The sequence below is a fragment of the Linepithema humile genome, chromosome 1 (assembly GCF_040581485.1).
Source record: "Linepithema humile isolate Giens D197 chromosome 1, Lhum_UNIL_v1.0, whole genome shotgun sequence".
NCBI lineage: Eukaryota > Metazoa > Arthropoda > Insecta > Hymenoptera > Formicidae > Linepithema > Linepithema humile.
Window position 1 is genome coordinate 7,366,963 of NC_090128.1, and position 15,287 is coordinate 7,382,249.

The 15,287-nt window shown below is 34.6% G+C and overlaps 1 protein-coding gene across 3 annotated transcripts in view; it reads left to right on the forward strand.

The window, feature by feature from the left end:
- LOC105679680 (putative adhesion G protein-coupled receptor E4P) overlaps window positions 1-15,287 on the forward strand; it is a 111,765-nt gene that overhangs the window by 3,840 nt on the left and 92,638 nt on the right. For all 3 annotated transcript variants that reach the window (XM_012379851.2, XM_012379849.2, XM_012379850.2), the window contains exon 3: window positions 2,238-2,435. In XM_012379851.2, coding sequence (XP_012235274.1) covers window positions 2,257-2,435 — 179 coding nt within the window. In that variant the 5' untranslated portion in view covers window positions 2,238-2,256. The remainder of the gene's footprint in view (window positions 1-2,237; window positions 2,436-15,287) is intronic.

The window sequence follows — 15,287 nt, forward strand, 5'->3', positions numbered from 1 at the left end:
ATTAATTAATTATTATATATAAAAATTGTGTTAGTTACATTTATCAATTGTATTAATCAGCGATGGTGCCATTAATGTTAATTTGATAAGCTCGGTAGTAACATGAATAATTTCAAGAATAATATACGCAGCCTGACAAAAATAAACTTAAAATAGATTCAAGATGATATCTTGAATAACGAGCAGATGTAAGAACTACATAAAGGAACGTTTGCGCTCGCCGAAAGTTTGTATTATTAATTGAGAACTTTAAAACGGTTGACTCAATTAAAACTTGATGGCTGAACTAACAACTTCAAAATTAGCGCACGGTGTATTATTATTATTAATTTAAAAATTTCATTTGCTAAAGCCAGCTCGCGAAAAAGATCGATTGGTCGTTACGTGGAAAACTTTTCCCCGCACATTGTTGCCTAAAGTTGACAGTACAAATATTGTGCTCACAATTAACAAGTTAATTACGTTTGATCGGTCAACATCGTTGTTGAGTGTATTTTGTTGTATACATTTTCGCGGCATGCTTGTGTTTCCCACAATGAAATTTGCATTTGCATAAATTTATAAAATCATCCACGATGAATTCAGCCAAGGAAATCAATTTTGTTCAGATAAATAAACATTTATCAGATGTCATTTACATACGCGTGAAAAATACAAGAACGTTTAATTTTCTGTCAATTCACCGAGTGCACTATCTAATTAATATGTCGTTTTCAAAATTAATTACACAATACATAATTTTCTTTCTGTTTAACAATAATTTTCTCTTTAAAAACGAAAGATATTTAAATCTTTAAAATTTTTGAGGAATTTTTTAAAATTAATTAATATAAATCTAGATTAATCTTCATAGTAATTAAGATATTTGATTTATAGTTATTTAACAATCAAATTCTATTTTTGAGATATATTTTGCATTAGTTTCATTATTTGGATTCTTAAATAGGTAATACTTATTTTTTATTTGTGAAATTTGCATATTTTTCACTTAATTTGATTGAATTTCGGCGAGAACAGTAGCACGAATAATGCCTTGAATTGACATACGCGCGTCAGTTAGTGAAGTGAATTGAAACAAGTCCGACGGTTGCTAGAGTTCGAGTCGGACGAGTCGAGATCGCGGTCTGCATTGCATCGTCGAACAATTTGCGGAAAATCATTCACGGAGAAACAACGATACAATGCACCTCGGAGCTAATTGTTTCTACCGCTGATCGAAATTTACGAGCACCAGAAACGTTGTAAACTTAACACCTGCAACTTCCGCGTCTTGTGCGCGCACGATGCATCGGAGCAATTGTGAATATTTCACTTTGCGCGCTAATCTTATTTGCGATGATTTATTCACGCATCCGCGTCTTCATAATTTCTATTGCGCGATGCATACACGAAAATTCTCTCAATCTTTCATAGCGAAAAATACGAGATAAAGTTTTGCCATTTTTTCTCCAACTTTTTTTTTATTAATCCAGTTAGAATTCTCCATGATTAAAATGCCAATACCAGAGACGCTTCATACTTATTACGCGTTTTATTCCATTTTCTAGCATTAAATCTTTTTCTAATTGCTCTGAAAACTTGCAGACGGTTATAATTACATTATAGCCGAGAGATTAATCAGTGATTATATTTTTTTACATTTGAATATAATTTAAGAATAACATACTTTACTTTTATAATAAACAAATCAAATTCTATGATATTATATAGTGTAGTGTTTTAGTAACATTAGAGTCAAGAGTTTATGTTTAGGATTCTGATATTTTGTAGGGCGATGTAATAGCAACAGGAGCAGCCCGAGTAATAACACAAAGCTGTTTTCTTGCGGTAATCTCTGATATTTACAGCATTTCAAGTTGTCAAAACTCTTGCCTGTGGAAGTTAATGGTATCCGCCGCTAATTAAAATTTACGATAGGCCGAGATTATCGCGATTTTCCAGAATAAACGTTTATTAATTCGTTCTTCTGTTAAGTTTAATGCGAGAAACGGATAAATGACGAAAGTGTTTGCGCCACTGCTGACATTAATTTAATTCGAGTTAATTAAATCCATTTTCTATCTCTCGGTTATCTTTTTTTCTCCTTAATTTAACATGCGTCAATTAAAAATTTGACAGAGCGAATAGCTCCACGCTTTTTCCTTTGTGTACATAAATTATCTTTCTTTTTAATCGTTTGTACGTTTGTGCTTATCATTTGGATTTTTATATTTATAATTGAATTTACTTTATTGCAGATGCTGGCATAACGACGACATGGAGACGTTGTATACTGGCGCAATCCACGGCTTCCCGCAGCCCGGTGGCGGAATAGCTAATGGTGTTTCCACGGGAATCGCCAGTTCCTTCGACCAGGATGGTGTGCTGAGTCTCATTGTTGTCCTCGGAGGAAGTCTGTCCCTGGTGGCTCTGGTATTCGCATTCATCACCTACAGGTAAGTCTAATTTACGACGTATAAAGCGTCTAGTGTCCTCCGAATCTAATGTGTCTGAAATATGATATTTCGGCATTTGTATTAGACATGCAAAAGAATATAGCAGAAAGTTAGAATTGTTATAAAATAGAAAGGGCATATATACGTATGTGTATATGCGATAACTATTTATGGTATTAATCGATAATGCCATCAATAATTTTTATATATATATTAAAAATTATTTCCATTCCTCGAGATGGATTTATTGCACAAGAAGTATTCACTTTAGAATTCCGTATTTAATTACCACTACTCGCAAAGAAGGAAAAAATTAATGAAACGTTGGTTAATTAATTTTTACGTGAGCCGTTCTGCTCGATGCTCCATTCCTATTCTCGTTACGTTCGGAGATTAATCTTTTGTTATTTATTTACCTTTTTTCCATTATTTCGCTTCCGAGATCTAGACGCGAAATATGATCCGACCAATTTATAATAGAATAAAAACAATAATATTGTGTGTGTGTGTTGGGCGTGTTTTTTTCGGAAATTTTATCAGTAGATACTGCAAAAATTAAAGCTTTACGATTTAAAATAAAACTTTATCGATAACACGTTCTTTAAATATCTTGCAAAATTTTAGTTTCTCTCGTGTTATATTTCTTATAACGTGCAGTAGTTTATCCGGTAGATCGGTCAGAAAATTCGGCCCTTTGCGATACGCCGGTCACGTTTCTTTTATATCCTCCTATTTTATCCGCTATTTTCGGCACGTAGGTGATACCATTCGCGGTTCTTGCGGATCATCGATACGTTCATCATAAGGCTAATATATAGTCCAGTATAATGCAGAAAATCTGCTAATAATATTTTATATTTAATATTCACGAGGTATCTTACGAATGATCAATATTTCGATGTATGCTGGCCATAGCCGGCAAAGATTTTGTCAAGTCTTTTAGGACACTTTGACGACACTGACGTGTTAACTTTTCTGCTCACGTTTACGCATTTATGAATAGCAACCGCTGTTTATGTATGAGTTTCGGGAGTGTCGAGAAAAAGTATTGGGCGAATTTATAGTATATACATATATTCTATGTTTTGTGGATAATATAACGAGTGTTCAGTTGCTTGCCGCACATAAATATAATGCCGAATAAAAGTGTCGGGCGTATATTTTATATACCGCGAGTGTCGTAGATGGTAACGATTGATCGTCGATGGAAAATCAAAACTTCCGATGGAAGGAATTACCTGAAAAAAGCAGAACGACGATTGGCGAGTCTGTAATAATTATACACTAATTATATATTAAAGTTAATTTGTGAGTGAGCTTGATATAATTGTATATAATCTTGTTTCTGTATAAATTTATTACATGAAAAATATTTAATAACATCGTATAATAATGTGACTGAGAAATTATTTTAAAAATGTATAACGAGGGCGATATTTTTTACACGTGTTTTTCTACAATTATTACATTACATTATTTATATGAGAATAATTGATATAGAAATTAACGTGTGTTGACATAAAATAAGCGTGTGTTAACACATTTAAAAATACACAGAATTTATTTTTATGGCTTATGAAATATAGAGAAAACGCGTAGAATTATTATTATTGCATGCATACTGCAAGCATAAGTATGATCAATCTGATCCAATCAATTATATTATAATGAAGCAGGCACTAATTGACCACTGGCATTTATGATTATTCTATACAATCCCTTTATAAACGAATCGAATAATTAATATATCATTTGTTGGATTAATAACAGATTTTGAATAAAGTAACATTATACCAATAATTACGAAAAACGTAAATGCATAAATTTTTATATATTGTTAAAAGTTAAAATAAGAAAATTATGCAAGTAAATAGTTCTTTAAAAAATCGAAGAATTATTTAAAGAATAATTAGTGCACTGTTTAAATAATCTCTTTTATTCAATAATACTAGATAATTATATCTAGTGCTACATCACTCTTACTTGTCAAAGTTTTTATTTTGTTGATCATTCATTATTTTTACGTTCTAGCTCTGTTTAAGCGTAATGTAGATTTGATGATGTAAAACTTTATTGAGATGAAATTAAACTCGCACAAGTATATTATCTAATTAAAAACGCATCCGCACTATTAATGACAAAAACGCGGTCGATGCGGCTTTACATGGTCTACTCGTATATTATCGGGTCGAGTCTCGAGTCGATTTTATGTTGAAAGACGATATTATCGGAATACTAAACGACTTTGGTACCTTAGGCTTCTTTCGTGACCTCGTTTTTATCCTTCGACAAAAGTTCTTTTCCCGCGTTTTTTTCGCGATCTAATTTCTTAATATCGTACATACGCGCGCGTGCTTGCGTGACTTCAGAATTTTTATAATCAAGGAAATCGATGAGATTCTTGTCCTCTTTTTCTTCTTTAACCTTCACCTTCGAACGCGAATTAAATCGTCGATGAAGAAATCAGTATGTTGCACAAGAAAGACAGAGAGAAAGATAAAGGGACGGTGGAGAGGAAGGGAAAGTCTCATGATCGATCATGCCTCGTTCCGGAAATTGCCGGGAAATGGGAAAGCGCAGCCACGATGTTCCCTCTCGCACTCTAGTCGATCGATTGAAAAGGGACTCGACCGTACGACCGATCTCCGATGCGAAAAAAAGGATCGAACAAAAGCTATCGTCGCGAATGGCGTCGATAAAACGCGCCGGTCTTCGACGTTTTATCCCGTTCTTTTACCGAGTGTAAATCCTTTCCATATTTCGCCGTCTAGGAGACATTTCGTTATATTGAGAAAATCGGCGAAAATTTCTTCGTATAATGGAAGCGATCGTCGATATCAGAAAATATCGATGCTCTCTTTCGATATCTAGACATAGGCGGTCATTTACAACACAGTTGCGAGTAATATTGACTTTTATCTCCGTTATTTTAACTAAGAGAGGGCTTGAAAGTAAATTGCGTACGTTCGTTATGAAGATTTTTTTAATTTTTCGCCAAATTTCGTACGTTTGAGTTCAACAGGTCTCCTACACGCGCCTTCTGCCCGGATTTAGAATTTATAATGCAGTTTTCCTAATGGCAAGCTCACTGAATTTTGATGCTCTCTACTCTCATTTTTGACGAGACGCATCTTTCTATTTTAATAGAATCTATGATTATTCTTTAGCGAACATACAATTGATATATTTGGCTGATATTATTGTTATTTAGTTTTACTGCTATTAGTGTTGCTATTTTTTTTTATTTTTTTTTATTTTAATATTTTCATTTATCACTAAAAATGGAAATTTTTGAAAGCTTAAATGTTTCCGAAAGTCAATTTCGAGAGTTCGTTTTTGTTTCTGACAAAACATTACCGTGACAAAAGAATGAAATCATCGCGACTTTTATATTTATTTTTCGTTAATGGAGTTCCGTATTTCCAAAGATTTCCTCCCTATCTAGATTTACAGCAGGAATAATTCCACGTGAAATATTGTATTTTCTTAGGAGAGATATATAGACATAAGCGCGGAGCAGCCGTTTAGTTAGCCCAGCAGATAAACTGGTCAAATAATCCTCATATCTGCAATAATAATAAAAGTGTCTTCTCTCTCTCTCTCTCTCTCTCTCTCTCTCTCTCTCTCTCTCTCTCTCTGTTTAATTTTATCTACGAATTCCATCTTCCCGTTTTTTTCTCTCTACATTTTATCGAAAGGGAAACGAAGATCGCTCACAGTCGACAATCACGTTCTTTTATTTGCTCTACTATATCAAACAATATTTTGATATTGCAAACGAATTGTTATTTTTTCATCACGGCGCAATGTATTACTGTTTCCGTTTATTTCACTTAGCGTATTTTTCTATTTTCATCTATCTTCCAGCGTTGTCGAGAAAATATGTGTTTTATGCTGCACTCTCGGTGCACTGCTCGCATTTTGATTACGTTACTTTACGATTATTCTTATATGCATTTTAATATTCTGGAAATTGCAATTCTCTTGCGGGACACAACGTTGCGTTACGCGAAAAGATAAAGCGCGGTTTTTATACGTTTTGTGATAAACCGGATAGTATTACTGGAATGCTCGACCTCGTTACGACTCCATCGACATTTGGAATGAGAGGATGTTTGATGACGTTTCCGCATGGATTGCTTGTGGTCGTCGCTAAATTCATACTGATATTTAATCAATGCTCAATGATATTTAGCGCGTATTCAATATCACTTATTGATACCACTCGTTTATTTTGTTCATGCGATTGGAGTTTGACAGCTCCTGGAATTGACTCTATTATTAAATAACTGTGTGCGTTTTGCATAATTTTCTTATATCGCACGTGCAACTTTGGTTGCATTTTACTGCATAATTATCTGTAACAGCGGTATAAAGGCTCGGTTATTAAAGTTGAAATCTAAGTGGATGTTTTGCAGGATGAATTTTCGAGGAAAAGAGATGGGAAAATGAGTTATTTTATACTTTTGCGATGAAAATCATTACACATAATTTGCAATAATCTAGAGAGATAGAAAATTATTCTCTGACCCATAAAGCAGTAAATTGATTAAAAGTTAATTTAACATTAAATTTAACAACTATATTATTCAGGTTTGGGTTTATATTGTCACTAATTACTAATTATTAAACAAAATGAATTTATTGAGTATGATACGGCGAATAATGGAAATTAAATCACGTTGATTTCAGTTACAGAGATTACGGTATTGAATTTAAACGGGAGAGTACCCGTGAATTAAACTGAATACCGTATTATTTGAAACGTAATATTTCGCGGACAATGTTTTAATTTTCATTATTTTGTTACGTGCATGAGAGCTCGTGCGAATGTATACACACACACGCGCATACATACACATATGTTCTTTAAATGGGGGCTTTTTGCCGGACGCTATTGTAGAGAACGAGATTACGATGTACATTCAGTAAGTTACTCGTACATTATAATGGCTGCAAATTTAATGCTTCCATTTCAAGCATGCGTTAATAGGTTAAACTCACCGCACAGTGCCGCGTGAAAGTTTTTAATTAAGAGCATTTTACCCGGTTTTTCCCGTGGCATTATTATATCAGGGCGGTGATACGTCTAATTCGCCGACGTCTGGAAAAAGATCAAACGCGTAACTTAATCTTGTATTAGCGCGCGTTAATTGAATAAAATTCTATTCAGTTAAATTTTTACACCTTTAGGGACCGGCCGGTTTCGCTCTAATGCGAAAGGGCAAGTACGAAAATTTTGACTAAAAGCGCCGCAAAATCTATTCACTATCGAGACATAATCTTGTTAACATCCGAAATTAACCAAAGTTAAGCATGCGCGTAATCTTCATTGCGAGCGTTAATGAGCGAAAACTTAATTAACTGCGCATTTACTTTCACTTTAAGCCATAACAAAATGCGCCCCAAATTCATTCAGCGTCAGAGCATTAACTCGCTAATCTTTACAAATGAAAATAATTACATGCAAATTTGAATTTCGACAATGAATGTGTTAATTAAATTGAAATAAAATTAAATATCGTTAATTCGCCCGCTTTAATGTAACACAAGCGGGAAAACATTGACGTGAATATTCGGTGTTCGACAAAACGATTAATATAAATCGTAGAAAGGTGCATGATGTCGCCATTAAAACATCGCCGTTGCGCGAATGCCATCGCAGGCCAATTTTGCGTCCATTATTCATGCGTGTCACGTCGATTCGACAGTGCGGTTCAGCAGTCCCGCCACGATTATCCGCCAAATTTCCAAACGAGAGAGGGCTGGTAATTCATGACGCTACGTCGCATTATTCCGCGCAGCTCGTTACAATGCCCACAGCGAGCCGATACTCTCGCGGGACGTGCAAATTCATTTTACGGCGTGCCCTCATTGTCATTGAAGAATCCAGACCGCAATTGATAGATCGACTACTCGGCCAACGACACCGAACGTGGTTGATTGTTACTTAATCGATCATCTTGTGTGAGTTAACAGAATTGGTTGCGAGGTATTAAGAATTTTTAAGGCCGGTACAAAATGATATTGTCAATTACATTATCCCCATATATTTTCACAATATACATAGAGCAAAGATAATTGCATTTTATACATTAAAAAAATTGCATTCGCCTTTACGATAAAAATTAATGTCTATTACTAATTAAAAAGTCCAGCACGGTAAAGATTTGTTCTGAAATAAATGTAAATTTGACGCGATGTAAAATATATTTATAATATTTATTAGAAATTAGATCATGTTTTGCTTCTTCAATGCCGAAACTAATGCGTTAGACCGAAGTTTGAACGTTAATTGGCTCCATCGTAATTGTATAATTACGCCATTAGGTGAGCCCATGCCGCTTTATCGTAGGTCCCTTATTAGACACCAACGGTTAATTAAATGTTCGTACTGGGAAAGTCGAGCAGTATTGTGTTACATAGTACGGAAATTATGTTAAGCGGGGTTCATGTTCCGGCAAGGCGGGCGGCTGCAATTAAGTGCATCTTGCGCCGCGTTGCATCGAGCGAGGAGAGGAAGTGAAAGCGAGACAGGAAGAGAGTGGGAACGTACTGCGAAGGAGCGAAGAGGAACAAGGAGGGGGGGAACGTTTAACTTCATTTTCGCGTTACCCCTAACGAGATTAAAATCGCTGTGACAATCTATCGCCGAGGCAATGTCGTTAAGCCGCCTATCGTTACACGCGATAGATAGATTTCGGCTCGCTGTGTGCCGCGCACCGACGAAATCCATCTTTGTTAATGGACTGTCCCTCGACTGACGGAACACTGAGGTAGAATATCCGGCCGGGTACGTGTGCCGAGTATGATGACGAGCTCATTTGCTCAAGAGAATTCGCCACGGTATTGTGTGTGCGGTGTATAAAGCAGATTAGCTTAGGATCGTGTTAAGTTTGACAAGTTTCATCGCCATGATAAATCTATTACTAGTGTTGTTATATTACCATACGCTTTAGTATTCTATTTTTCACCAAAGGATGAATAATACAAGAATGATGCAAATGTAGTTTAGAATAAAAATGGTCTCTAGTCTATTTTTGTTGTATTTTGTGCGTTAGAAAATTAAACAGTACGAAGATGTTCTCAATGTTCTTCATGTTAAAGATCAGGTTAATGAAAGTTGTTTGTTTGAATTATAAAGCTTCTCGAGTTTTCTCTTTATTTTCCTTGAGAATTTATTTTCTGTAATTTCCCTCTAATATTATTTCCATTTTGAATGGAAGCAGAAGTAAATTTATGCAGTAAAATCCAGTAAATAATTTAACAATTTTATCTCTTTTTATTCTCTCTCTTTCCACTTCTATCTTTACCTTATTGTTATTATCGTGCTCCGCTTGTTTCATACATTTACACGGTAAAGCAATCTACGGTACATGAAAGGTACGATGCTTTCCTATATACTCGAGTTAAAATGATTAACATACTATATGTACGGTGCAAGGTGCATGTGAGCCCCGCGGGGGTAATTTCTTCCCCCGAATGCATCCCCGGATAATTCGACGTGCGCGTCTCCTTAGCGCGCTCACCCCGATAACGGGCTATCGAGTTGCCGCGTATTGTTAGGTTACGTAATTTGAGTTTAATCTCTGCGTAATTAGCAACGTACACCTCCGGTAGTTTGGCGCATCGGGAAAAGAGGAGTAGGGGGGCGGATACAGTATGCAACTTGGGAGAGTCCCGTCTCTTACATTATTCTCATGTGATATCGGAAAATTGATATTGAACCTTCGCACGATTTTCTGAGGAAATAAGGGATAATTAAATCGTTTAATACTGTTTATTTGTCGTGAAAAAAAACACGATAGATTTATATGTAATATTGTAAGACAATGAATAATTAATTTATAATAACAAGAAGGTTCATATGAATAAATTGACATCCTGCAAGATTTTATATAACATTAAATCAAATTTAGCGATTTTTGGAATTGAAAAACACGTGTTCTGTTGCTGATTTCGCAACAAGTCATAAAACTAATTGAATATTTGATTAATTTTTTAAATATATAAGATAATGAATAATTTTATACAACTTATATTGTTAAAAGGATACAATATATTTTTACAATATACTTTTAAGTATTTTTATCGAAATTTTCGAAACATGTTTGTTGTGCAAGTCACTGATGTCATTTGTTAGATTTTTCATTTTTGATGGAATTTTTTATTTTTCGGGACAGAATTTATGGGATAGTTTAATCATCTTCTCAAAACAATGCAAAATGCGTTGCTCTCACGACACTTGTCAGCTGTATCGCGGATCGTTCCAGTGTGCGCTGACACCCGGTCGGTTAATCGCGCTGAAGTCGTTTCGGCGAAAGCACTTAAACTCGCGAACTCTGAGTGCGCGATTCCAAACTCTAACGAACCGCAGTTGCGCCAACGATGATCCGGATTGGTCTAACTTTTCGAATTTACGATCTCAGTTACGGTCTCGGCTTAGATTCGCGAAGATTGATTGGACTAGTTGCTTTAGCAGATAAAATCAATACCTGCGCACTCTGTAATTAGCGCGATCCCGTATCTAGTAATTATCTGAAGCCGGATGCAGCATTGTTATAGTGTATACATTACCGCTATCTGAGAATGTAGACGAGTAAATTTATATCTTATTTGTAACTATGTAAATTAATTTTCAGTAACATTATTGAAATTTTGGTATGAATTTAATATAAATGAAGTAAATTTGATTTGAATATAAATGAAGTAATTTACTTAGTATTGAATTTGAGTTAGAGTTCTATGCTATTTTTTCGGAATCTTCAAAATATATAAACTTAGCCAAAATCGACTTCTCTTATAAGTAATTTAGCATATTTTTTATTATATATCTTTCTATTTTTGTATAAAAATTGCCAAATTGCAAGTGTTGTTTCTTTTTCCATCTTTTGCCACTTTCTTTTACACATATTACTTTTACGTACTTAAACCGGATAAAAAATGCTCCGTGAGTAATTAATTTCGACCATCATTTCGGAATTAATTAAACAGTAACGCTAATTACTAATGAGTTAAACGTCTCAGACGGTGCTACTTTAGCCGAACCTGGTTTTACCTTCGCAGTTTCGCTTCCACTCTTGTAGTTTCGCAACTTCGTAAGACGGCGGCGTCTCTCGTTATCCTCATCAGGGTGATTTAGACGACCCGATTCGGTTGCCGACGAAGTTCAACCGCAACGCCGGCTGCGGTTGTGTTACGGAATATCTTGGACCGGGAAGAAATGGGCGAATCGCGCGAATCGTGTATTTCCGCATCCGTAATTCGTCAGGTGCGCATAGGGTGATCCTTCTAAATAACAAGCAACTATATTGAATTAAAAGATAATTTTCTTGTCATTTATCTCTTTCTAAATTAAATTAATTTATTAAATCCGTATAATTAAAATTTTTTAAATTTTACATTTTTTGCTGGATTTTAGAGAGAGACACTAATTTCTCTCGAGTTTTACTGAAGTTAATTGCGAGCCATTGTTATTGCGACAACGATCGGGCATTTACCAATTTAGTTAAATTAAAATTGAAATATGCACTTTTTATATAACAACATATCTCTCACTTCAATTATTTAGCGAATATTATTTAGCGAACTATGTATATCTAGGCACATAAAAGTTTTGTCTGAAATTGTTAGATACTTTATCCTAATTAGTCAAATTAAAATTACACAACGGATATTGTTATCTCAATTATGATGCACTCGCGTAAGCGCCGAGTGTTGGTTCATTATGCCCGAATTTCGCGTAATTATTTATTTAAATGCGATCCTCGTGTCAATCCTATCAGCCATTTAATTAAACGCCCCAGGACATGAAAATTATTTTGACGAGCGCATTTGCAATAATGTTACCGAATTGCGGCCCGTTTTGCGCAATATGTTGCAAATATATATGCGCCCAGCACAAACGCATAGCTGATTAATTATGTTTAATGTTTGTATTGTAAACAAGTGACAAATACGTTTTATGTGAATATTATGCGTCGATGATTTTAACGATTGGAATATATCTTATGAAAAATTAAAATGTATAGATATATTTAAATGTAGATTTGACAAAACTATTTCTACAAAATTTCCAGAAACAAATGCATTTATTTGCGATAATAAAAAAGATAAAATTGAATTTAATATATAATATCAATTAACTTAGATAAATCTGTCATGGCTCAGAGCCATTACAATTCAACTGAATATTAATATATTAATAATAACACGCAAAATGGGATTTGTACTCGTTATAATTAATTATGTAATCACATATGGAGTCTGTGTCATTTTATCGTGCGATTAAATTCGAGACTGCTTACAGACTGAAAAGGACTAAACTACCGCGTTATAGCGTCCCGATCGGCCATTTACGCGTTTCATGAATAAATGAATAATATGATGTCCCCGAGGCTTGCTCCGAGAAGGAAGTAGTTTATATCAACGCTCGCGCAGCCGGCTCGAGCTATGAACATGTTTATCCACTTTCTCGTTTGCATCTTCAAGTAAGGTACCACATCCGTACCGCAGCAGTTAATCCTCGAGGATTAATTATTTGTGAGGCATTTTAACTCGAGAAGAAAGTTTTTTTTCGATAGTTTACTCTCGAAAACTTGCAAATCGAAATTAAATTGAAACTGTAATCTATTGAATTATAAGAGTCACGTTATCATTGCACATACATTTCTCCCTTTTTTCTAAAATTATTCTATGCGTCCATATTTTAACTTTTATCTTATACACGCTGGACATTTCCTCATTTAGGATTATCTGTTTAAGTTTGATTATCAATCTACGAATTTTAAATGAAGTTTTTATCATTTTTCTCCCGAACGAAGCAATTCGGCTTAAAAATATAAAATCCGTTATAGTCTATCGACCACATCATAGTTTTCTACCCATCTTTATTCTCCTCGCGCAAGTCCTAATTCCCTTTCGACTGCAAATCTCTTCGTGCACTTAATTCGTCTTACTCGTTCGCGAATCCGCGAGAGCAGCAAAGGGGCGGCTGTAATGGCTTTGGAAAGTCCACAGGGAAAAGACGGAACGGTCTTTGCCGCGCGAAAGACGTAGAGGAGGGGAGACGTGAAGGATAAAGTAAAGCGGAGATTTTTGCTCGGGTAAGCCGCTTATGAGGACTGTGTCGTCGCCGCTGAAACGCGGTGCATGGAAAAGTCATTGATCCGCAAGGAAGATGCGTTCCGAATACGTTTTCGACACGGTGGAATTTCGTGCACTGTATAAAAAATTAGTATTAAATTATAATTATTATAGTGGATAATTTTGAAATCAACTATTCTAGGGATGTACTTTCACAGTTTGTAGGTAAAATTAATTAATCAATTTTATTAATTTTTATGAATTAATTAACTTTTACCTGCAGGCTATAAATTTACATACGTGTGGAAACTTACTCTTATAATAGTTATGAACAATTACTTTACAATGTTATACTTATCTTTTTGGTTACATTTAAAATGCATTTTTTAGTCGACACAAAATCGATAATATAATATTTTTTATTAATATATTTTAACATATTTTAGCTGATTTATTTGTACAAAAAATACAAATCTTATCTATTACTTTTGTTAGCGTTCAGAAATTTTACTTGAGAAATATTTAAGTATGAAATTAATAAGAATTTGATATATCTTCGTATGAGTACCGAATATGATATTTTCCTTTCACATTTGCATTATTAATAATTATTAAAGGTTTTTAAAACCGCGACCCTGACATACCTGATTAAAATATATTTTGGTATAAAAATAACTGCTTCGATCGTTCTACCGTTCAGCAAGTGTCAATTTTGGGATATTGCGGTTATCAAATGCGTTCCGGATAACTCATGTACAACAACAATGTTGTCTGTGGTCATGTTTAACCGCAACGCTGCCAAAACGATGCGAAATATGCCCATGAGTCAATATCTCTGGTTATCTCGAATCAGTTTTTACTGGGCTTTAGATTTTTCTTCTTTTTCTCTCTCTCTCTCTCTCTCTCTCTCTCTCTCTTTTCCCTCTTACGAAAAAGTAATTTCATGAGTCTTCAAAGACTCAGGTACATAATGGAGATTTAAAATCTTCAATCCACGTGTGTTTGCCGAGAGAAAGGAGATTTAAATTTTAGATCAGCCACGCGCGCTTTTGTTATAAACTTTTGCGAAAAAAAGAGCTGGCGACGAACTAGTAAAAAAGAAAAGTCACGGCAAACGGAATTTCGCGGTGATGCGTTGATTTTTTTTGTCGGTGAAATATCAATTTCACGAAGGTGGGCAGAGAAATTTTAATTAAACGCCGCGGCGCGCGAGCGTGCATATTCGCTTGACACACTCGATTGGAAAGTTAGCCCGGCTGTTTTGTTTGTCACCGCTGTGCTCCGATGCTTTCTAAACCTCGATCAATTTTTTTCGACGAATTAAAATGCTTGTTTTAGTGACGGATTGTTGTTTTTCTCTTGTTTCTCGATCCGCGAAATACAATATTTGCCTTTTTGGCATTTCGTCGTGCTCGCCTTTAAATTATTGGGAAAAATATTCTATTAACTTTATTATAATATTATATTCATGTCTGTAATATTTTTGGTGTACAGTACATTTATATTCATAGTTATAAGCATTTTTTGCAAAACAAAACAAGTTATAAGCATTTTTTTCAAAACAAAAAAGTTCGGGTAAATTCATTATTAAAATTTTAACGTTGTGAGATATTTTTTATTTTTGCAGATATTTTTTATTTTTGCATTGTCTGTGTTTGTATCACGCTTCATTAATACTTTCTATCATGAAATATTTTGTGACAATATCCCCGATGATAGTTAAAATATTGAAATCAAATACTGAATCAAATATTGAAATCAAACACG